The sequence below is a fragment of the Chroicocephalus ridibundus genome, chromosome 2 (assembly GCF_963924245.1).
Source record: "Chroicocephalus ridibundus chromosome 2, bChrRid1.1, whole genome shotgun sequence".
Taxonomy (NCBI): domain Eukaryota; kingdom Metazoa; phylum Chordata; class Aves; order Charadriiformes; family Laridae; genus Chroicocephalus; species Chroicocephalus ridibundus.
The window spans coordinates 126,267,907-126,290,284 of NC_086285.1; the positions used below are offsets into that span (position 1 = coordinate 126,267,907).

At 45.6% G+C, this 22,378-nt stretch overlaps 1 protein-coding gene and 1 long non-coding RNA gene across 7 annotated transcripts in view; one reads left to right on the forward strand and one right to left on the reverse strand.

The window, feature by feature from the left end:
• The window catches only part of RGS20 (regulator of G protein signaling 20), a 42,403-nt gene that overhangs the window by 14,529 nt on the left and 5,496 nt on the right, over positions 1–22,378 (forward strand). The window contains exons 1-2 of one of the 6 annotated variants that reach the window (XM_063326872.1): positions 3,182–3,488; positions 18,202–18,350. In XM_063326872.1, the coding sequence (XP_063182942.1) occupies positions 18,205–18,350 (146 nt within the window). In that variant the 5' untranslated portion in view covers positions 3,182–3,488; positions 18,202–18,204. Of the gene's footprint in view, positions 1–3,181; positions 3,489–3,527; positions 3,907–4,096; positions 4,389–4,611; positions 5,213–15,766; positions 18,114–18,201; positions 18,351–22,378 lie in introns of those variants that run through there. The other 5 variants (XM_063326871.1, XM_063326870.1, XM_063326869.1 and 2 more) reach the window with 5 other exon arrangements.
• On the reverse strand, positions 6,961–22,029 carry LOC134511986 (uncharacterized). Its single transcript, XR_010070018.1, has 3 exons — positions 20,514–22,029; positions 18,176–18,372; positions 6,961–11,359 (listed from the first exon to the last, which is right to left on the reverse strand). It is a non-coding gene; the product is annotated as an uncharacterized LOC134511986 (long non-coding RNA).

Below are 22,378 nucleotides of genomic sequence, written 5' to 3' on the forward strand. Positions count from 1 at the left end.
TTTATTCTGCCTCCCATCAACGTTGAACCTACATCTTCTATTTGAAATCAATTACTAATAGATCCATTAAGAAAAGTTTCTTACACCTGTACATAACTAATGTTGAAAGAATACAATTATTTAAAAGTTCAAGAAAGCTGTTTCCCGTAATATCACTGGCATTGTGTTCACTTCAAAATGGGGTTGCTTAAAATGCGTCTTTTAAATCTATATGTATTTACATTTTAAGTTTTTATTAAGGAATAATATAAAGCAAATACTAGAATACTGCTGATCTATATATTTAAAAAAAAAAAAAAAAAACCAAAAACCAAAAAACAACTAAGTTCAACTGCAGTCCCTGGAAACTTGTTTTACTTCTGAAAATACCTCCTCTCCCAGAAAAGCCTATCAGTCTTCAAAGGGATTTGTAACAAAGGCACTTTCAGGTCAATGAAAATAGTCAAAAGTGGCTTCTTACTTTCTGTTTGAAAGTAAGAATTTACTTTTTACTAATTTACTATGAATCAGCTCCATTCAATGGTCTAGAAACTCTCTATTTAACAGTCAAAGTGAGCAGGAAATACTAAAATAGACTAGTGCCCATATGCCACCATACAAATTGTATGAGCTCTCCTTGGGCCAGGAGCAGAAGTTCAGGTGTGAGGCCCAGCAATCTGTCCTAACTCCTTAAAGCAAAACAGTCCCCAAAAAGCTAATGTGTGCATTATGTCACCCACTGAAGTGTGATGGCAAGAATGTTGGAATACGATGTTATTAAAATACAGACACATGTTCTATATTGCCTTTCTTATAACCTGTTGTTAAAATTTTCGAATTTTACAAATAAAAAAATTACCATACATGTTTGTAGTAATAATAACAACAACAGCAATAACAGGTTCCTTTATTCTCACAAAGACAAAATGAGGAAAATATATTAACTAGACAGATCTGCAGACAGAGAGAGGCTGGTGTCTAAGAAACATTCAAATATTAAACAGCAAGAGCACCCTCCGATAAAGTCACTCCTTTCTGACATAGAATAAAAGAAAACTACTTAGCTTATGTAGACATAATATGAAATGTTAGGGAAAGTCTAGTAAAAGATTTTTTTTTCTAATGCCTTATACAGTAGCAGCTAATATCAATATTTACATTGAGTTGCGATTTAATATTTACCTTGTACGTTACACACAAAAGTGCCGCTATATGGGATAATTGTATTAAATAAACAGTTCACGCATAAACACTCCATTTTCCATAATGTCTTTTTGGTACAGAACCAAGACCCAGGCCCAATACTCCCATGCCTAACTAGATTGTCAAGATGTACACATTTTTACTTACTCCCTGTCCTAGTGAAGTTGAATTAACCTGCACAAAGTGGGGCAGCAGCTGGGACTAAGAGTACGGTCACAGACATGCCCGCACACGGCAAGCTACTCTGATGACTGAGGGAATTTTCTTCCACGCATGAGAAATGCATGCTCAGATTCCTTTTAGGCAGAGGAAGGGATTCAATCTGTGTCTCTCAGCTGTTAAAGTCCCTCATCTTTAAACCTCATTTCAACGAATTCCAAGCACCTGTTTATGTAGTTCTGTATTATGCACCTGGACACTGGCCTGCATCTAATAGTCAGGGAGAAAGGAGAAGGTGCCTGTTTTACCAATTCTGAGAGGATTTTAGGCCTCCAAGCTGCTCAGTAGTTTCAGGATTTAGGTGGTTGTGTATGTATGCAATGATGCAGATGTACCTGCCTACAGAGCTAAGTAGAGTTGTCTACAAACATGAAGCACTGGGAGATTCTCAGCTTAGGTGGCATTTTTTGTCTAACACCATTCACACTAGGGAGAATGAGTACCATCTTTTTATACTTTTTATACAATACTATGCACTATCACTATGCATTATTAATGCTGAAAAAACTAGCCATCTAATAACGTGTTAGTTGATCATGACCCTCCTGAGAGAAATGCAAAGGGGTTACACTGTGCCAGCATTTTAAACCTGCACTTGTTCAAGCATTCCTGCTAAGATTTAGAAAGCCACCTGGGACTGTAGTCTAGAGAAGGCATAGGGGGGAGAAGGCATCCACTCACTGGTCTGAGAAATGACTGCCCTTCCTGGCAGTGTGACTGGAGGAGCTGGATTCAAAGGCCAGTGGTGTTAACAGGTATTTTGATCTTGATCTCAGGATACGTGAAGAAGCACCTTCGTACACTTACTCTCCTTTTCTCTGCCAAGGAATGAGGCAGGATCATATAATCCTAATTGTCAAGCCTGTAATATCTCCATGGGTCCTATCTGGGACTTGACAATTGTAATCCAGCACAAAAGGGTATTTAACATCCCAGCCACGTGCTTTGTGCCACGACCAAAAGGGCAGAGATTTGCAGAAGGGCTCCTTGCCGCTGGCCAGGAGAAATACTAAGGTAGAGGAGGAGGAACCAACCTTTCTATTTTTTCTGCTCTCCTGGGAACATTGACCAGCTTCCACCCTAGTTCAACTCTCCATACAGACCTAGAACTCTCTGCTGCTAAGCAACAGCAAGCTCTCCTTATGTGCAGGAATGGCAGCTTTCCCTGCAGCTCTCAGCTCTAACGAGCACCTTCCCCTGGCACCAACAGCATCACAGCCTTGTTCTCTCCCTTGTTCTTCCCTGTGGCTTTGGCCTTCAAGGGTGGCACCATCACAGTGGGAAAGGCCTTCTTCACACTGTGCAGACTTCCGTTCCTGTCTCTTTGATGTCAAGAGATTGGTTGTAGGCCAGAAATGGGGAAGATGTTTTGGGAAGGGCTGGGCCTCATGAAAAAACAGAGCCCTGAACAGGAACAGGCAGAAATCAGCTCTAGAGAAAAGGGAGGCAGAGCCCGAATGGCAGTGATTCCTGTCTATTCCTATTCCGGGCTCACACTCTAGTAGGGTGTATTCCTCTCCAGGACCATGAGACTCAGCAAAGAAGGGGAGGACCATGATACCCTGCCGCTTGCAGACCGGAGCGGGCTCGCCGAGCCGCCCGGCCAACACCGAACCGCGGAGCGGTTTCAGGACCCTGGACAGGACCCGCCGGCAGCGGCGCGGGCGGGGGGCTGCGCTCAGCTCCGCGGGGACCCGCCCGCCGCCGCCGCTCCTCCCGCCGGCCATGGTTGTCTTTTTGGGTGGGTTTTGGGTTTTTCTGGGGGCGGGGGGAGGTTGCTCTTTGTGTGTAGTTTTGTAAGTGGTCAGCCTCGTCCCCGTGCTCGTCTGGCACTATGGCCAGCCCTGAACCCCAAGGGGTGCTGGCTCGGTACGGGAAGTCTCCTCCGCTCCGCACCTAAAAGGGGCGGCTTAGAAAAGTTGAAAACCCAGAGCGTGCCTGCGGGGGCGGGGGGGTGCTGAGGGGGCAGCCCCGAGCACCCAGGCACCGAGCGGTGGGGGTCCAAGGCGGACACCCCCCGGATTAGCACTGCGGTGGAGGGGCTCCGCTCGGGGCTGGGCTGCGCAGGGCTCCCGCCTGCCCCTCCGGTAATGCTTATTTTGTGTTTTTCTCTCTCTCTTTCTCTCTCCCCGCCCCGTCCCCCCGCTCCCACACCTCCCCCGCACGCCGCAGCCTCCGAGGCCTGCCGGGCCCCTCGCCCCGCTGTCAGCTCTGCTCGCCAGCCCCTTCCTGCGGCCGCAGCTCCCCGCCCGCCGGCCCTGCCCGCGCTTCGTCTCGGCGCCCCGTCGAGACGCCCCGGGGCCCCGCTTCGGCCCCGCGGGCTTGGCTGCACTGCTGGCCGGGAGCGGGGCGGCCGCCCGCTGCCCGCTCGCCGCCCTGCTGCGGGGCCGCTGGGCTGAGCAGCCGCCGGCCCCCGGCCCGGCCCCGGCGCCGCCGCCGCCCAGCCGCCTCCCCCCGGAGCGCCGGAGATGCCCGGCGTGCCACGGAGCCGAGCCGCCCGGCGCTGTGAGTACCGCTCGTGGGGCCGCGTCCGCAGCGGGGAAGTCGCTGTCCGCCCACGTCCCCCCAAGCCGGCACCGGCGTGGGAGCGTCGCGGGCGCTGGGTGAGCTCCCCCGGCTGAGAGCCCCGGGCTCCACAGGCAAAGCCCGCCGCTCCCCAGCTGCCATCCCCATCGCTCCCCGGGTCCGCTGGCTCCTGCCGCCGCCGTGCTCCGCACCCGGTGCGCAGGCGGGAAGGGAGCAGCCCCGACGGCAGGGCTGCCCGCCAGGTCACCCGGTAACCGGGAGCCCAGCTCCGGGAACCGGGAACGCGCAGGGCGTTCATGCACCGGCTCAGTCTCGGTTTCGCGGGAAGACCGTGCCGCTCTGCCCGGGGACGGCGGCGACACAAGCAGCGGAAGCCGTCCCGTTAACGGGCGCTGCACCCTCCCGGCAGACGGCGTTTGGGACTGCCCGGGGGGCCGCGGTGGCGGGACGTTATGGGTGAGGTAGTCCCCAAAACGCGGCGGCGTTGGTAAGGGCGCTGCTGAGAGGGTCGCACCGGAGGAGCGGGGTGAGGGCCGAGCCCGGCGGCTCCTGCCCGCCCGCCGCAGCCGCGTAACATCGTGCTCCGCTTTAACGGGAGACCTAGACCAGAGAGCCCGGCGGCGGTGAGCTGTGCGGCTCTGGAAGACGGGAGGCGGCTGGGGGGGAGGGAGGGAAGATCCATCCCTGCAGTTACTTAAAATGCAAGCGTGCTCCAGTCCCGGGTTTATAAGCACGGCGCTCATTTAAGGCATCTTTGAACGTTAAAGCAGCAGTACCGAGCCCCGCGGGGGCATCGCCGCCTCTTCAAGCCCTTCCCACCCCCTCCCCCGGGCGCGCACGCACCCACACCCGCTCACTCCACACGCACGCTCTCACGCCGGTTTCTCCGGCATTTCTCCCCCCGGCGCCGGCCCCATGGCTCCCCCCGCGCCCTCCCCAGCCCGCCGCCCCGCTGCGGGCGCTGCGGCGGCTGCTCCCCTTCCAAACCGCCCCTGAGCCGCGGCGGCCCCCGCTGCTGTTCTCGCCTGGCCGGGGGCGGCCCCGGCGGCAGCCCGCCCCGTCGTGCCGGGGCCGGGGCGAGGAGCGCTGGCTGCCGGCCTCGCTCCCCCCGGCTCCGGCCGCGGCGAGCGAAGCCCACCCGCGTCCGCGGCCGGCACCGTGAGACGAGCCCGCGAGGGCCGAGCGCATGCGCGGGGCCGCCGAGCCGCCGTCCCCGGGCGCCCAGCCCGCCGCCACCGGAGGGGAAGCGGGCGAGGACTCCCGGCGGGGCCCCGCCGCCGACACCGTAAGTACCGCTCGGTCCCGCCCGGCCACCGCGGCCCCGCGCTCCGGGCAGCCGTGACCCCCGCCCCGCAGCCGGGGCCGCCCCGGGTGCCGCGGGACGGGACGGGCGGCGTTGCCGGCGGCGGCCCCGCGGCCGGGGTGGGCGAGGAGCCGCGTCCGCCCTTCCCGGGAGGAACCGGAGGGACCCGGCGCAAAATCGCTTCCCTCCCGCGTCCCCCGGAGGGTCGGTGGCCGCCGGCCGGGAGCGCCCCACGCCGGAGCTCGCAGCGCCCCGTCCCTCCCCGGGGGCTCCCGCCGCTCCCACCGGCTCGGCAGCGCAGGGCACGGGTAGCACCGGGATAACCCCCGGCTCCGGGATCCGGGGCACGACTCTTCCCCGCGGGCTCGGCCCCGCCGCTCCGCCGGCCGGGATCGCTCCGCGCCGCCTCCCTCGCCCCGGAGCGGGGAACACCTGGGCTCGGCTCCCGCCGCGCCCGCGGGGGCCCTTCCTCCTCTTTGTACGAGTAGGGATGAAGATCAGGGAGCATCCATCACCCCACCGCCCCTTCGTGAATGGAGTCCCCCGGGCCCTCGGCTGCCCTGCGAAGTTGGAGAGATGAGTAGCAACAAGCCAGTTGTTCCATATACACTCTCCCAGTATCAGCCTTCCTCGGGTGAGAGGAAAGCTCTCCCTGAGCTCTGTCATTAGCTAATGTCAGTAGGTAAGAAAAAGCAGGTAATGCAAATCAGACACAACTGCAGACATTGAAATAAGATTATCCTTGTACATGCCAGTAGGAGCTACGGTAATTTAATACCGATGTAATTGACTTGGTGCAACCGTTCCGTTATTTCATTTTTGCTGTTGAAAAACTTAAGATCAAAACTTTTCGTACCATGCCGCCGGTGTGATGTAAGGGGTGAGGAGTCTCCTTGTACCTCAGTGCTCGCTGCACAGTCAGAACATCAGCGTCAGCTCCAGCGCTCTGCGGAGCTGTTGTACCGTGGTGCCAGTTATGCTGTCACTGTACTACAGGACCAAAAACCAGTAACCGCTAGCTCAGCTAAACGAAGCACCACAATCGCTATCAGCTAGGAGAGTCCTGGTTGTGATCAGGTTAAAATTAGGAGCATAGTGTTAAAATTGGGAATGTCTTTCTAAGCTAAGAGCATGTTCACGCCAACTGAATATGAAGCTAGCGCTATCTTTTGTAAAATGCCCTAAGATGAGAGAATGGTTACTTTATTTCCCCTTTAATTTCTTATCTACCCATCGATATGTATTTTGATATCTTTCCTCTGGGTCCCAAATAATCCTGGAAGCATCCCCTTGGCTGTTACATACCTCTTTATCCCTTGGAAAGGACAGTGCACGTTTTTCAGAGTGAGTAGTGATTTTTAAGGGCTCAGCTTAAAGTACCAGGAAGGAGTTGTCAGAGTTCAAGGTTTGTGTGTCTCTTGGAGCCCAGGTCACAAGTTGATGAACCTGAAGCCTGGGAAACTACCAGTACTCGGTCACTTCGAAAAATTCATTCTCTCGTTGCGTCACTAAAAGTTACCCCAAGGAGGCAGCGGGTCTTGGAAACACTGCGGAGATCTCCTGGCATTCAGAAGCAACAGGGTATTCTTAGCTAGAGGCTTGTTACTCTTAACTTTCTGTCTATAGGCATGTTTCAAAATTTGTCAGAGCCAGGTGGAGCAAAGTCATCCAGGGAGCGTCACAACCGAAATGACAGCACGCTAAGTCGAATTCTGACCTTACTTCAGCTTTAAATCGACTTTGGTAGTACTCCGCTTGGCACTACAAAGGGCAGCTGCCCCAGAGCCCGGGCCCTGCCGGAGCAGCCTGGTGCCGGTGTAGTACAACGTGAAGTGAATCGCGACAATCGGAATCAATAGGAAACGGTACGTGAATCACTATTTAATGCACTCCAGGGTGAGTCATCCCGATTCAAACCAGCTTTCGGACCAGTACAATGTCAGTCAGCTCCTCGCACAGTTCGATGTGAGTCAGATCTCGGCACTGAGTACAATATGAAATGAGTCACCGCCTAATACAGCGCCATGTGACTCCGATACCCAGCGCGAGTTGTCAGAGCTCTGTGTGATATGAGTCACTTCATAGTACAGTAAAATGGGCTTTTTTGGAGACCATTCATAATTAAGCACGATGCAACCAAGCGCTCAGTCGGAGACGATGGGAGTGAGCAGAGCAATCTGCTGTGTGTACCACTTTCACTCTTTGCATAGTAAAGAGGTGTGTAAAATATTAGGCTGAATGAATTATTTTTATTTTTTTTTTTGTAAAGCGAGCTGCGTAAAAATAACTAGAAGCAAATACTTCCCCTGACAGTAAAGCCAGCCAGCGCAGGGCTGAATCAGTGGTAGAACTCCCGTGATTGGAGAAGCCTGGGGTTTATTTTGTTTAATTTTGCTTCTGAGACAGCCGATCAGCCAGTGTGAACTGACATCCATCCGCTGAGGCTGACTCCAGCTGCCACGGAAGACGAGGCAGGGGATGCCGCCAGTCTGTGCAGCGCAGAGGAGAAGGGCTTGACGCTGATTTAACTTAATTGCGGTTTGCAGTGACCTAGTTTGTGAAGGGACTCAGCATGGGATGAAGTTACATCCATACTCGCATTTTTACTGCTCCACTGTCACAGCACCCGCATAAATGGCTGGACCTGAGCGGCAGGTTGCTTTTGTTGCTTTTTCTGTGCAACTGGTAAAAAATTCTCTCGTGTCTTTCCCATATTGCAGGAGAAATAATGACAGCGAGCGACCCTGCTAACTGCACGTTAGAATAACATTTTCGGTGAGGTCTCTTGTGATAAAATCCAAAGTAAAGAAATACTTTACAATACTACCAGAGGAGATACAGGGCATCCCTCTAAAAAAAAAAAAAAATACAAAGAAATTCCACTGAAACCCCAAGTAACTACGTTTCTTAACAGGAAAGTCAGATTTTACTAAGAAAAATACTTCAGTGCAGGAGGTGTTTTTGCAGACAGCGGGCTGATCTGGCGGCCAAATGTGCAGCACTGAATAGCAAAGAAAAAGGAGCAGAAAACATCTAAGCCCTTGGGAGAAAAGGACCTCAGTTACAGGTGACATGATCAAGGCACCATTACCTGTTACTCTGGGGGTGTGATACCTTTTCAGCCTTTGCCTTTGAAATGTAAAGCAACGCGTTCACCTGAATAGATGAACCCCGCTCCTCTGAGCTGCTGCTCCTCTGGAAAAATAAATTAAATAAAACAGGTAAAGGCACTCAATTTCTGGACATTTTACACAAAAGCATCCCAGAGTTGTTATTTGAACTCGTGGAAGGATACTACTTTCTCTTGCAATTTTATCCACTTAAGCCTTCGATGGACTCGGGCGCAGCAGTGACATAAGAAGCTGCTTTATTCTGCGTGGCTGCCAGTCTCCTGGCTGCCAGCCTCTGTCTTGCATTTGTAAATCCTCAACCATTTCAGTCATCCCCACTGCAAGATGCCAGGTCTCCAATAATAGAAAAACTCCGAGGAGCTCTTGCTCTTCACTCCCTAAGTGGGCAATCCGATAACTATGCCTAAAGCATGTGCAGATGTGTGGGTGAGTTCATTAACATATATTAATTCTTCGCTCTCCAAAATTGTACGTTGCTTGATGGCAGAAAGCCTGCGTGTCAAATTTGTCAATGAAGAGGGAGAAGCACGAGCATCAAGCTTCCCGTTCATGTTTCAGTTGACAATAAGCTGCCACAGGCTTCAGTGGGAGTATGTTGCAGCTCCAAATATTTCTAAATTAATGAAATATAGGTCCAGAGGTTCACTTGGAGCTTGACCCCAGTTGCAAGCCTCTTATGACATTAGTAGACAACGACAGAATCTCTTTCTTCCAGCTCACTGGTGACCATTACTGGGGGGATCCGAGCAGCAATTGCGAGATTTACGTAACCTCACTTAAAGCCCGCTGAAACCAAGAGGCGGTTTCCATTGTTTTAATGGCGTTTGGATCAGGCCCAAAGCATTTACCAAAAAATATCTAGACTATGATGATCCACATCCGTGCACTCACTCCGGCTGGCTGTCAGCTAGCATTAGAGCACAGGGCTTCACGTGGCGATTGGATGGTTACTGGGAAAGCTCCATGCTCTGGCCACACGCATCGGACCCCAGCACGAGTTCAGGTTTGCACACTTGCCTAACTGTAACGTGTACGAGGAGCACGCATCACGTTCAAGTAATAGTATCTTTGCACTTTGAGCTGAAAAAATGGCCATTATGCTTTAGCATAAGATGATGATAAAAGTATAAAAGCTTAGTCTACAATCTTCTTCTCTATGTATTCTCGTATTTTGGTTTTGTTTTGTTTTGGTTTTTTTTTTTTATTTGGTGCGGGTCTTGTTTTTTAAATGTGACATTCGTGGCTCAGATTTTAAATATTCCTCCTTTGGGAAGGCTATTTTCTTGGTAGCCCACCTTTCTACTGAGAGATTAGCAAATACTATAAATGTTACAACTAAGCCAAATATGATCCGAGGTGCTTTTAACCGGGGAAATAATTTTCATTCCTGACCTTCACACTCATTTGCGTTCATAAGGTTACACAGAGAAATGCCTCATAATCTGAATGTCAGACGGGCATGCCTTGGAGTGGAACAGGTATGACAGATGTACTTATTCCAGTACTTCAACATTACTCTTAAGGCATACAGTAGTTTTTCCACTATTTTCAAAAGTAGCTTTTCAGATGCTGGCTTAAATCCCTGGACTTTTTTTCCTTCTTCTTTTTTTTTTTTTAAGTATTTATTTAGTAACACGAGCATGTACTTTTTATATGAATCATAGATGCTGTCTAGCTGGATAAGAAGCAAGAACATGTGTGTGCCATTATTTTTCCTCTATTTTTGGTTCATTGCTTTTTAGGGACATTTTTGTAATGGACTAAATTTGTTGTTACCATTATATGGAGGAGGCCCCCAGCTCCCTGGGAGATCCAGAAACTCTGCACTTAGGCATCTGCATAGATGCTACGTTAGATTGGCTTGAAACAGTGAACCAACCAGACACAAGCTGATCAAGTCCTACTCCCCTTTCTCAATTAAGTCTTTAACTAATCGCTGCGCTCCACACGGGATTTGGATAGTTCTGTGGATTCCTCCAGGCAGGACCCGCTGTGCCTAGACAGGTTTCTTTATGTTTCAATGTGCTGATTAACATCTGGAGTGGAGAATATGGTCCTTCCAGAGACTCCAAGGCTGCAGAGTTGATGCAGCTCTACACAGATTGCAGGCAGTCAGAGGAGACTTGTAAGTAGCCAGAAGAAACTTCCCGCGGATGCAGAAATGATCACGTAGGACAGCCTTTTGTACACAATTCAGGTAGCTAGGAGATGTTTTGTATGTAGCTCAAGATAATCACTAGGGATGGATCATGCCTGTGCTGGAGCGGTCCCAAGGAGCACGGGCCAGCTGGGTGTAAGAACTGCACAGCAAAGCACAATTCAGAGTCTCATCTGGTCCATACATACCACCACTACAAGGACTTTTGCAACGTAAGTTCTCAATACCATCTGGACACTGACTGACTGTCCTGTTCAAGGATTTGATTCCCCACAGTGACTTGATAGTAGCAAAATCAGATCCAATTGACTACTCAGAAACTGGCAGAATAGCACCTTTTAGTCCTTCCCTATCCACATGAACCAGAAAGTCATATTTTTTCTATTAAATTATGGCTACTCAAGCCCTCACCAAGCAGACGTAGGTGTCTTTGGCAGTGCTGTCATTACTTTGGGCAGTCAAACTGATCCAATCGGACAGAGGTACATTTCATTTTACATCCAGCAGCTGGCTAAAACTGTACCCAGGCTGGGGTTAAACAACGCTGGAGATGGTAGAGGTTGAAAGCCTTTGGTTAAAGGTATCTCACCTCATTCCATCACTCGTCTAAAAATACATTTGGATTCCTTAGAAAACAGGTACAAGATAGCGGTCCATCTCCAGTTTTTAAATCTCCTGTGTTTTCTTCTCAAACCCATTTTCAAGGAAGGCACGTATCTGCTCCAGATGGTGGAGACAGAGAAGGCAGACCCCAATTCTCAAAGCGCAGAGAGCATCCAGCACAGAGGGTTCTCGCACAGTTTGTTCGTTCTCATAGCACCTTCTGAGAGGTCTGGAAATCTGAGAAGATAAACGAGGCAGAGGGAGTTTAGAGCAGTGAAATCGCCATTTTGGTGTGAGGGAGATAACGTAGAGAAAGAAAAGCAATTTTCGATTGGCTTATTCTTCCTCAGCAAGGCAAATTTTAGGGTATGGATCTCTTGTAGAACAGCATCCTAGTAAGGGAGTTTAAGGTGCTAGGGAATTAAACAAGAACGAGAGACCAGGAAGCATCCAAGGTTTTTGATATCCAGGTGTATTAGAGGATAAACGTGTCACAAACTAGGCTGATGAATCCCTCCATTTGGGCTCAGAGGTAAGGTCTCCTCCTGGACCTTCCTCTCTTACCTTGAAGCAGCAGCATAACCTTGCCTGAATACTAAACAGGGAAAGCACTAGAGCTCAATGTGACTACCAAAGTGACTCAAAAAAAACCCCAACCAAAACCAGAGCAGTAATTTGAGCTTGAAGCTGGGAGATGTCGGTCTTCCTGAACTTGCGAGGACCTCAATGAGAATAAGAGGAGAACTGCATCTCATAGGCCTGAATCTTTAACTAGTTAAAGAAACGTATCTAAAAAATGTAAAACATACTTAAACTACCTTGGAAAAAATAAAAAAGTCCATCTCTAAATTTACATTATAGTCAAAACAGTAAGAGTTCTCTCAAAGAATAAATACAAAGCTATCCAGAACAGAAATAGAGAACAGCAGTTTATGTGCACAGACACACATTCACCCTCTGCATTCTCTTAGTGAGATGGAAAAAGCCACTTTCAGCGATAAAACTCTCACTGTTTGTAACCATCTGTGTAAATGCACTCAGGAAGCAGAAGGAGGATTTTAAAACAAAACATTTATACAAATTTTGAAGAAAGGCGTTTCAGAAAATTCCTAACACCTCTGCTTAGCACTGCCTGGTATGAAGTCCAACCCGAGGTATCAAGTCACTTTTCTCTGCAGCATCAATACAAGTGCCAGATCAGATCCTCAGCTGGCATAAATCCCTTTCTCTTCACTGGCCAACTTTTCAGTAGCTGAAAATTTGACACACGCTACATGTAATCAGCATTAATACTTCAAAATTGAATGTATAAAAACTAGGATGGAATTTTCTCTCATCACAACGAGATCTTGATGTTCCTAAGAAAATACCCTCTTTGTTGATTGATGTACTTATATTTGATTGTCCAGGGAAACAAAACAGAAAATACTTGACACTGGCCAGTGTCAAAATCCATTTAAAACCAGATACTAATTGCATGCCATGCGAACTGAAAACCATAGAAAGAACACCTCCATCTTTTTTTTATTTCAGATTGTCACCTGACCAAATAAGCGACTGTGCTGGGAGGCTGGTGTGACAACAAGCTCTATTTACCAATTGCCATTTTCTAAGTGCACATCTAGGAATAAGGAACAGAATATTTTGGGCTGATGGAAGAACCGATGTTTATAGAAAATGCACCTAATTTATTCATTTTTTTCTAACTGCAGTATAAAATTTCTTTATGAGGAGAAATCTGTCCAGTTCAGTCACAGGTTCTTTCCCACTTCGATGCTTCCTGTCAGATTTGAGTGATCTGCCTGACAGCAGCAGGGGTAGGAGGACGGCTGTACGCCTTGTTTTCCTCAGGAATGCACCCTTTTGTTCTACAGCCGAATAGCAGCTCTGAACTATCCCTCACCCTTGAATGCACTTTTATACAAACTTCAGCTCTCGGGGCTCCTCGAGCTCCAAAGTCTTCCAGCTACGGCTACAACTAATGCTTTCCCTGCCCAGCTCTGAACATGCATTTCTCTTGCAACATCATACTACTGGTGTAAGAAAACAGAGATCGTTATTTAAGCATCAGTGTCAGGTTGTGGGGACAAGTTTAGGCCACCTCTTACGCTATTTATGAAATGCATCAGCTGGCGGGGGAGCAATACCCACGTGCCTCTTACCCTGCTTCCCCACTCCACCACCTGTGGGTCTGCCGAGTGTATTCTCAACTAGGACAGGGAAAGAAAAATATTTAGCTGTCAACATGTGTCATTCCCTTTAAGAACTTTAAGGTAAGCTATTAGTTAAAAATGCTGTTGCTGATTGAGATTTTTCATTATTGAAACAAACTGATCACCCACAGCATCAGTCTAGGAAAAAAAAGGAAAGCCCTCTTGCAAAATTAGCAGTCACACGTCCACTGGTTTTGATTACAGTTGTTTGAGGCTCTTTGACCTAATACTGTGCAATAATAAACTTGAAGAGGTCACCAGTCACTGGTACCATGTACTATAGCCGTAGGATCCACAGGTGAATAATCCTTCAACTGATACATACTGTTAGTCTCGTCGCTGATGCAAAGAACAGAGGCACTAGATTCTCAAAGTGGTTTTACACCTACTGCATGACCCACTCAGACCATCTGATATCCCAAATTAACAACAACAACATTATATGAACAGAAAACCTTTTTACTGGGATGTCTAAAAAAAACCCCTCTCCTTTTTGCCCTGAGCACCTGAAGTCTACTGAAGGCAAAAAAATAGCGGCCTCCATCCCCACAGATCCACAAGTCAGTCAAGCAGTTGTTTAAATTGTTGCTAATGTGGGTGGTACTGTAAAGAAGCAAGGAATTTTATGAATTCCTACAAATAATATTCACTGGAGTTGCTGATAAATTTACTGTCCATTCCTGAATACAGCACAACTCAAACCAGTAACTGGAGCATTACACAGCTGTGGTGGCTGCAGCAAGAAGCAGCAAAGTGTGATGGAGAACTTTGAGGACCCATTGTGAAATTTTGGATATACTAGAGGTAGCAGAAAAAACAACTGTGGACATAAAATAAGGCTTTTCTGTTTGCGTCCCATTAGTGGCTCTGTCATTATTAGCTCACTGCGCGATCTCAGACAACTTGCTTCACCTCTATGACTTTTTTTCCCATACGCCTTCCAAGATTGTTATACTTCCCTGGGTACAGTCATACTCGGATAGTCTCGATGCTTTTCAAGGTACTTTTCTTTGAAAATGAATCCTTAGCTGACTCGCACAAACTCAGTGTCTGTGCCTTTGCCTCTATTCCAGCCAAGGAGGAGTTTATGGGAGAGTTAAAAACATCAGACGGGGAGCTTGTGGTGAACTTCTTACATCACCATGTACAGACAGGGTTTGTGTTTCCCTGGTTTACCTTTTTTTTTTTTTAATTACATTTTTTTTTCAAAGCAAAGAAATCTATAAAGCCAGTGTTTATCCATGAATATACATACGAAATTATGACACATCCTTTAGGCAGCCTATGTGTGTTCAGGCCCCACGTCTGGCATTACACGGTCTCAGCACGGTCACAACTGGGATATAGCTTTGCAACAAATTGTTCCGCAAACATGAACATTTTTAATTTGTTTTGCAGTTCTGGTTAGAGGATGAACCACAAAAATCTGGACTTTTAATATGTAAGATACCAACTTCTCCTGCAGATTAATCATTCTTATGTAGCCATGGGGAGTTTGTCCAGGTAGAAGGGTGTATAGAACGATGTGCTTGACGACAGTTTGGTTTAGAGCCAGAGCTGCATTAAAAACAAACAAACAAACAAACAAAAAAACCCCAACCAAAACCGGGAAGAATGAAGTTAGAAAAAACATGTTGGGATGGATCACTTACTCATTGCTTGTTCTCTGAACCTGCACCAGCTGGATACGTTTTTGTCTTTTGGGTCTTAATAATATCTGTGCCAAAGGAGTTTATACAACTTTGTAATAACCTGCATCGCTGCCCAGCTCTCCATCTTGCTATCTCATAAAATCGAGCCTAGATTTTATTTAGCCTAAGCTAACTCATTATTTATCTCTGAAAGAAACAGAGAACAGTAGAACATCACAACCTTTTACTGACCCGGAGATCAACATGCTTCTCAGTTCCCCTTCCTAGATTAACAATCCAAACTCCTACAGTCTTTCTGCATAAACGTCTTGTTAGGTGATGAGACAGATGTTCTATCTTTTTTGGAACATGATACCCATAGTACTTGCGCAGAGGAGGACGTTACTTCCTGTATCTTGCCACAGTATTCCTGCTAATACACTGCTGAAAGTCCCATCCTGGTTAGTTTGCGATCCACTCCAGACCTCTATTTGAATGTACAATGTGACTGTCAAGGGCCACAGGAAATACATGCACGATAATCACTAGAGAGCTCTGTAATTCAAAAAGCTTGAGCCGTCTTTAAGCCAACAGATATATTCCAGTCCTCTTTCTCTTATTTCCCATTACTCTAATACAGCTCTGCTATCATGAAAGCATGCTTTATCTGCTAAAAATATCTTTCAAAGCAAATCTTCATCACGTAAATGACCAAAACCTACTTGCTTATTCAATGAGAAAGTTTGTATACATCTGCCAAACAGGAATGAACATGCATCATTTAATCTGAAAAAACGCATCTCAAATTTTTGTGTTGCGCAATCCTTCATTTTCCATAAACTCTGTGAGAAATCATGCAATGATGAACATTCAAAAAAAACTATAGTGCCAGAAAACTTCTAAGGCATACGATTCACCAATGAAACACAGAACATAATGCTGCTGGGCAGTTTTTGCCATACAGCTACTTACGTACTCTTCCCTTGCATTTAAGATGTCAAAGAACCATTCTGAAGAAGAACCTGAAATGGTATAACAGTGGATCCAGAAAGGTTTTTTTTTTTTTCATTAAGTAGGATGAGATGGGGAGGAAGTATGTATTCTTTCTATTTCCACCGTCCTTTACCTTTCTTCTTGGAAAAACAACAAACAGGAACCAGCTTTTCCACTCAGACCACCATCAGTTCAATTGTAATACGGATTAGAGGTAGGACCATGTGAACTAGCCACATAAAGCATCTCAAAAGTAAGACTGGATGGATTAGGCTCTATAAACTGGACGTATCTGAATCCAAGTTACACTTTTTTGATCAATAATAATTGTTTACTGTCCAAAGAAGCCTGAAATGTTGTTAGATATATTACCCTTCCAATAACGCTTTACTTGCTATCACTTTCTAACCAACATAAGAAGATGCTTTATTTTAATAAGTATAGGTATCTGAAAGGAAATTAATACTGAGGGGTTTGTTCTATTCCTATGAATTTGAAACCCTGAAGGAAAGAAACCTGAATCTGCAAATGTGTTCTACATTTCACATTTGTTCTTCCACATTTTGAAACGAGAAAGGTTGTGGGGTTTTGGAAGCTATGTTCTTTTTCTGGGCACTTCGGTATTACTTGTCAGATTAGGTCTGCAGTGTTACAAAATGGGTTATCGTTTCTATCTGTCCTGTTGTTCTTATATTTTATTCCTCCTGGAAAACAGGTGCATCTTCTGCTCAGCATGTCATGCATTCTTCTCTTGGGAGAGTGGGTGGTTCTCACAAAAACAAAAACTATTAAGCTCTATAGGAGAGGAAAAAATCCAGCAGAAAAAAAATCCAGCACAATTTAATGCTGCACTCTGCTAAAATAATCTCCTTTCTTCTCCTGACACTTCTGTCAAGTCTGTGACAACGTGCATTCTCCCCCAAGTTACAACAATAGTATTTCCTAAACCTGGCTAAACGTTGTAGAAAGGAAGGCAACTTTTAACCCTCCAGTATTCAGCTCATCAGATCTTTTTTATTGATTATTTAATACCAGACTTGAAACAAAGAACTCAAAATCTGTGGCAGCTAATTTTAGTTCCCCTGCAATCGTCATGGCCTCAAAAGAAGGTTTAGCAACATGGAAAAACCTACACACAAAGGGATCTCGTGACACAGGAGGAGGACTAGTTATGTATCCAAAAATCAGATACAATCAAAATGAAGAAAGACATACTCATCTTTGTACAAGCTGGCATTTCCTCGGTAGAAGACATCTGTCACTTAGGTATGGCATTACCCTCAGCACAAGAGGGAGAGCGTTACCAAGTGCTGTAGAGCAAGTTTGAAGCTCATAGAAAGATAGGTCAGAAAAGGACAGGGACTTCAAGGGGACTTGTCCTTTCATTGACACCACTTCTTTGAACAATCTGCAGAATTCAGGCTCTCAAAAGGTTTCCTAGACCAGTGCAAAAACCACAACCACTGCTTCCACCAAAAATTGTTTCATGCCCTCTTCAGCTGGGGGAGGGCAACCAAAACCAGCATGTTAAATCTTAATGCTGTACTGTCATGTGTTTTCTCCACAAGTAATTCTTCATCTTCAAAGCAGCACTTGATTCCTTTTTGGGAGAATAACATTTTTAAAAACTGTGGCAATTAGACTATAGTGGACAGATAAGCGTTGGCCTTTCCTCTTTGCTACAGGGCAACCAGCAGATTTGAGACATCCTCAACAGTCACCAAAGAACAGATTTTTAAGAGAGCTCAAGTGTCTCACTCAGGCATCACTAAGCCTTTGCACTGGCTAATCAACAGAAAGTTAAAAAAAAAAAAAAAAGAGGCTCCAACTACCTCAATTCTGTAACATTTTCTTTAGGACCGACCTTGAAGTCAATACCTCAGGAAACCCTTTTCAACTCCGAGGTTTATATACCACTGTCCTAAGAGCTGCAGCTCTCTGAGACCCCTCACTTCCACCTTTTGCTCTCACCATCGCCACTCTCTTTGTATTCCCACCCACATGCAGAATTCATTAGCCACTTGCCTTCCATCACAGCACTTCAATAAAATGAGTGAATTTTCCAAAGGATTCAACACATAAGAGCTTTTGTGGGGGAAAACCAAACATTTAGCTTTTCAGTTTCTTTGGAGCTGTGGCCTTCGGCAGTTCTTGGTAAGACTTTTTAAAGGAAATAAAAGGAAAAGAAAAAAAAAAATAAGAGAAATGTTTCTTACTTCCCCCTTCTCTTGCTGTCTTGCAGCCCATGGGATCAGAGCGGATGGAGATGCGCAAGCGGCAGATGTCTACGACCCAGGAGACCCCAGGCGCTGCACAGGCTCAGCACAGCACAGGAAATCGCGGGTCCAACGCCTGCTGCTTTTGTTGGTGCTGTTGCTGCAGCTGCTCATGGTAACCCCGCTCCTTCAGGCCTCTGGGGAACAGAATATTGGGGAGGGAGAGGGGAAAGGGGTAACAGCCAGTGCATAGGACAACATAAACCAAACAAACCAGTTGAGTAGTTATGAGAGTCTGGGACTAAGAGAGATGACTGTGCTCTACTACTAGACATAACCTTCTACTCCACTTCACACTCTGTTTTTTCTTTTCCCTGCCATTGAAATAACAGATTTTAAAAAAAAAATAATCTGTACAGTATCTCTGTTGTACTTTTGTTGTCAGTACTGTGTAATGGAAGGTCTGTTTCGTGCAGGACTGGTTCTCCTCAGCCTTGAGCTTCACCAGAGCTTCCACTAAAAACTGAAAGCGATACCAGAATATGTAACAGCTTTAGATTTAGGACTGGGTATTAAGAAGGAGCACAGGCTGTGTTAAATGGAATTAGGAGAAGGCAAAAAAATGTGTAGGTCAGAAAATGAATAACCAGGTGCCCAGCACTGTTCTTTTGTTTCAAAGGCAACTGGATCTGTCACCATTAATTAGTGTTGGCAACTCATGGCACCTGCAATTCATATGAAGTTAATCCTTGGGATCAGAGACTTTAAACATTGTTGGTATCTGCTGAAGATGAGGAGTTAAGCAGAACATAATTCAGAAGAACTCCCATTACAAGGTGTTAAGGAGGAAAATTTATCAGGGAAGCAAAGCAAAAGAGGAAAAGGAATCACTTGATTCCTTAAATTAATGATATGTTCACCTTCTTTCTCTTACCAGCTCCTCCAGATCCAAGTGATTTCATTCAAAATTGGAGTAAAGCTTCCCACACTCAAAAGACCTGTATCTGTTTGGGGCCAAGTGTTAATTAATGGGCAAGACCAGAACTTGCACTGAAATAAAGTCTTAAACAGGCATAGGAGTTCAACCAAAACACTGACAGAAAGTTGAGTGCTTATTATAGCACTATCCACCACATAAACACTTCAGAGCAAGCAAACCCTTCGCTGAGGTGAAGGGAAGAAGTTGTGAATAACCTGACATGTAGCAGAGTCTAGGAATCTATTCCACCATTATTTTTTTCCAACAGCAGCTGGTAGCAAACCCTTTGGAGAACACCTTTAGAAGGCAAGGGAAGAGCAGGCCGATGGTTCCTCTGCTGTTGGTACTCAGCTCATCAGAAGCTGAGATACCCAATTCTGCCCTCTCTGATGCAAATAGTGAGTATTTTGCAAGGACAAGAGGCTACTTGGAATTTTTTTTTTTTTTTTTTTTTTTTGCAAGATGCCAAGTACTCTGGCTCTGATCCTACCAAGCTTTTCAGCAGGTGCTCAGAGGTAATCTAAGGTAGAGTTTAAAGAGACAGTAAGTACTCTGCCTGCACAGGATCAGAGTTTGCTCCCTTGCAGAATGGCATCTATGTTAAAGCATCCCATACAAATACCAGCGTCACCTGAACAGTTGTCCAGTGCAATTGCAAACGGCTCAGTCCAGAGCTGCATTGCACAGACGTGCCTTTCCATAAAAGGAAAAAATAAGGCACATTCACCTACTAAGTCAGAGTACATAAAATTTGCATTATCTTTTAAATTGTTGATAAAGTGCTTTTTTTTTTTTACCGTTTTACCTGATGTTTTCCAGGATGCTCATTTTCTGTGCACCTCACTACTCCAACAGTTCCAAGAAAGCAATTTACTCAATAAGGTGTGTGAAAGTAGCCAAATTTCATGGTGCTTAAAATTCCTATTTGCATTTCAGAATCATCTGGGAAAACCAGTACAGGCTCCAAAACAGAGCAGCTTATTTTAGCTTTAAAATAATTTCTGATTTTTTTGAGAGCAATTGTTTTCTAGTAGCAAGAAATGCAAAACAAACCACAATTAAGCTATTTATATTCCCTATTCACAGAGCCTTTCCTCAAAATAGCTCGAGTACTTTGAACAGAAAAATTATGAATAGGAATAAAAATAACAGTCTACATGAGTCATGCAGCTGAGCTGCTGAACATCCAATATTCAGCATGCTCTTAATAGTAGATTTAGAATGAAGAAACAGTGAAATGAGTCTCTCAGCTGGATGCTCAGAGCCTGTGTTCATTCCTACAGCCAGAACTCAAGGCTCCAGCCTGTTGCTCCTCCAGATCCTGAGAAGATGCAGTGTTGCACTAGTCTCTTCATTTACCTGTACATTTCCAGGGAAAGAGCTTTCCCACGAGTCATTTTTGAGGCACGTCATGTTCTCTTAAGGAAGCTTTTGTTATTTCTTTTGTCTTTCTCCCTTTTAGTGCACTATCCTCTGAAGATGTAATCCTTTCTGTTGGATCTGTTGGTTCCCCTCAATCCAGTAATAACTCTGACAGCCGTATCACTTCTTGTCTGTGTGAGAGGAGTACATAACGTATCACTTTTCATATTAAAAAAAAGGCCAGAATCACTGGTAAAAAGGGTAGTAAAGGATTGAGACCTATACACCCCAAAAGAATAGAGAACTAACATTAACTGCTTACTTTTTTGGGTTTGTGGTTTTTTTTTTCGGAAAAGGTGAATTGAAATAGTTCGTTTGTTTGAATGTATGGTTCATACGTTGCAGAAAAAAAAAATTATATATGTTTGCAATATCTGCTCTCCGTCTTAACAGTAGGAAAGCTTCCCTACTGCTTCAGTGCATGGACTGCCTTGGCAAAGGGAAAAGCAGGTCTCTGCAGATTACGGACTAACAGTAGAGAAAGCAGAAGAAGGAGATAACCAGTAAACAGTGAGGCTGCAAATAAGCCAACGCCATGAGTTTAGAAGGCAGAAAGGACAGAAAAATCAACTGGTTTAACAAAAAGCCTCACTAGGGATCAATGAGAGTCTTACAGATTAAGGCAACAAAACAGTTACAACATTAGCATTAAAGAAAGGTAAGACACAAACGAAGAAATTATGTTTGGTATTTTCCTAGAAGTTTTAACAAAAATAACTGTATTGCTTTATTTCAGCTAGAGGACCCATTTCATACAAATTACAGGTTATAATTCATGGGACCTTTTCTCCTTGACAAATTTGAAGCAGCTTTACCGATGATATGAACGTATGTGTGTGCGCGCACATGCGTTTCTCACTAAACTATGATAGCCTGTGAACTGGAACGTAGTCTCCATTCCCTAAAAAGAAATATGTGTATTCTCAAATCCAGTCTCAAATGAAAAAGAATCATCTGCAACTACAAAATTAATTTTTTAAAAATAGAGTTATTTAAACTAACATCTGACGAAAGCAGCAAGAGTCGACAGCTACCCTTCCATGGGACGTGAAAAACTCTCAGCGATCACTAGCGATCGCAGCAAACATTTATCTTTTTTTGTAATTCTACAAACAAGTTAATACTTGTTTTCAGTCAGACATACTGAAAATGATATTCAGCCATGGTATATCTGCTCTTTGTGCTCCAGGCCTCACGTTTTGAAGCATATACTATCACTTTCTTGAAGTTGCAATCACTTACCACGCAATCTGGCTATATCTACATCTGAACTCTGAAAGATGCTTACACTTCCAACATCACATAGAGACGTGTCTAGCTTGCTTAAAACGTGCTCCAGCTTCTGAACTCTGGCTTTCTTGTAACATGGTATCACCATTCTAAACCAGAGTCTTGACTCTCATCAGGCCCTATGGATATGAGAAGTATCCAAGGAGAAAAAAAAAAAAAAAAAAAAAACAAACACACAAACCACACAACAAAACCAAACACCAAAACAACCAACCGTGAAATCTAACTCACATAAAACCAGTGCATCAAGTCTAACTTAAGTAAAAACATGGCATTGAGCATACACAGTATAATAAGCCTCAATGGAGAACAGATTCCATATGTGATAAAGGGTACTCCCATATATGCAGGCAATTGGACTCCATGGTGCTTACGGGTCCCTTCCAACTTGAGATCTTCTACAAATCTCTGACCCCTGAATAGAAAGGTTATGTGATACAACATTGAACGGCACTGAGCTACATTAAAGTTTGCCAGGTTTATACAACTGTAAAATTCACGTCAGAGTATCA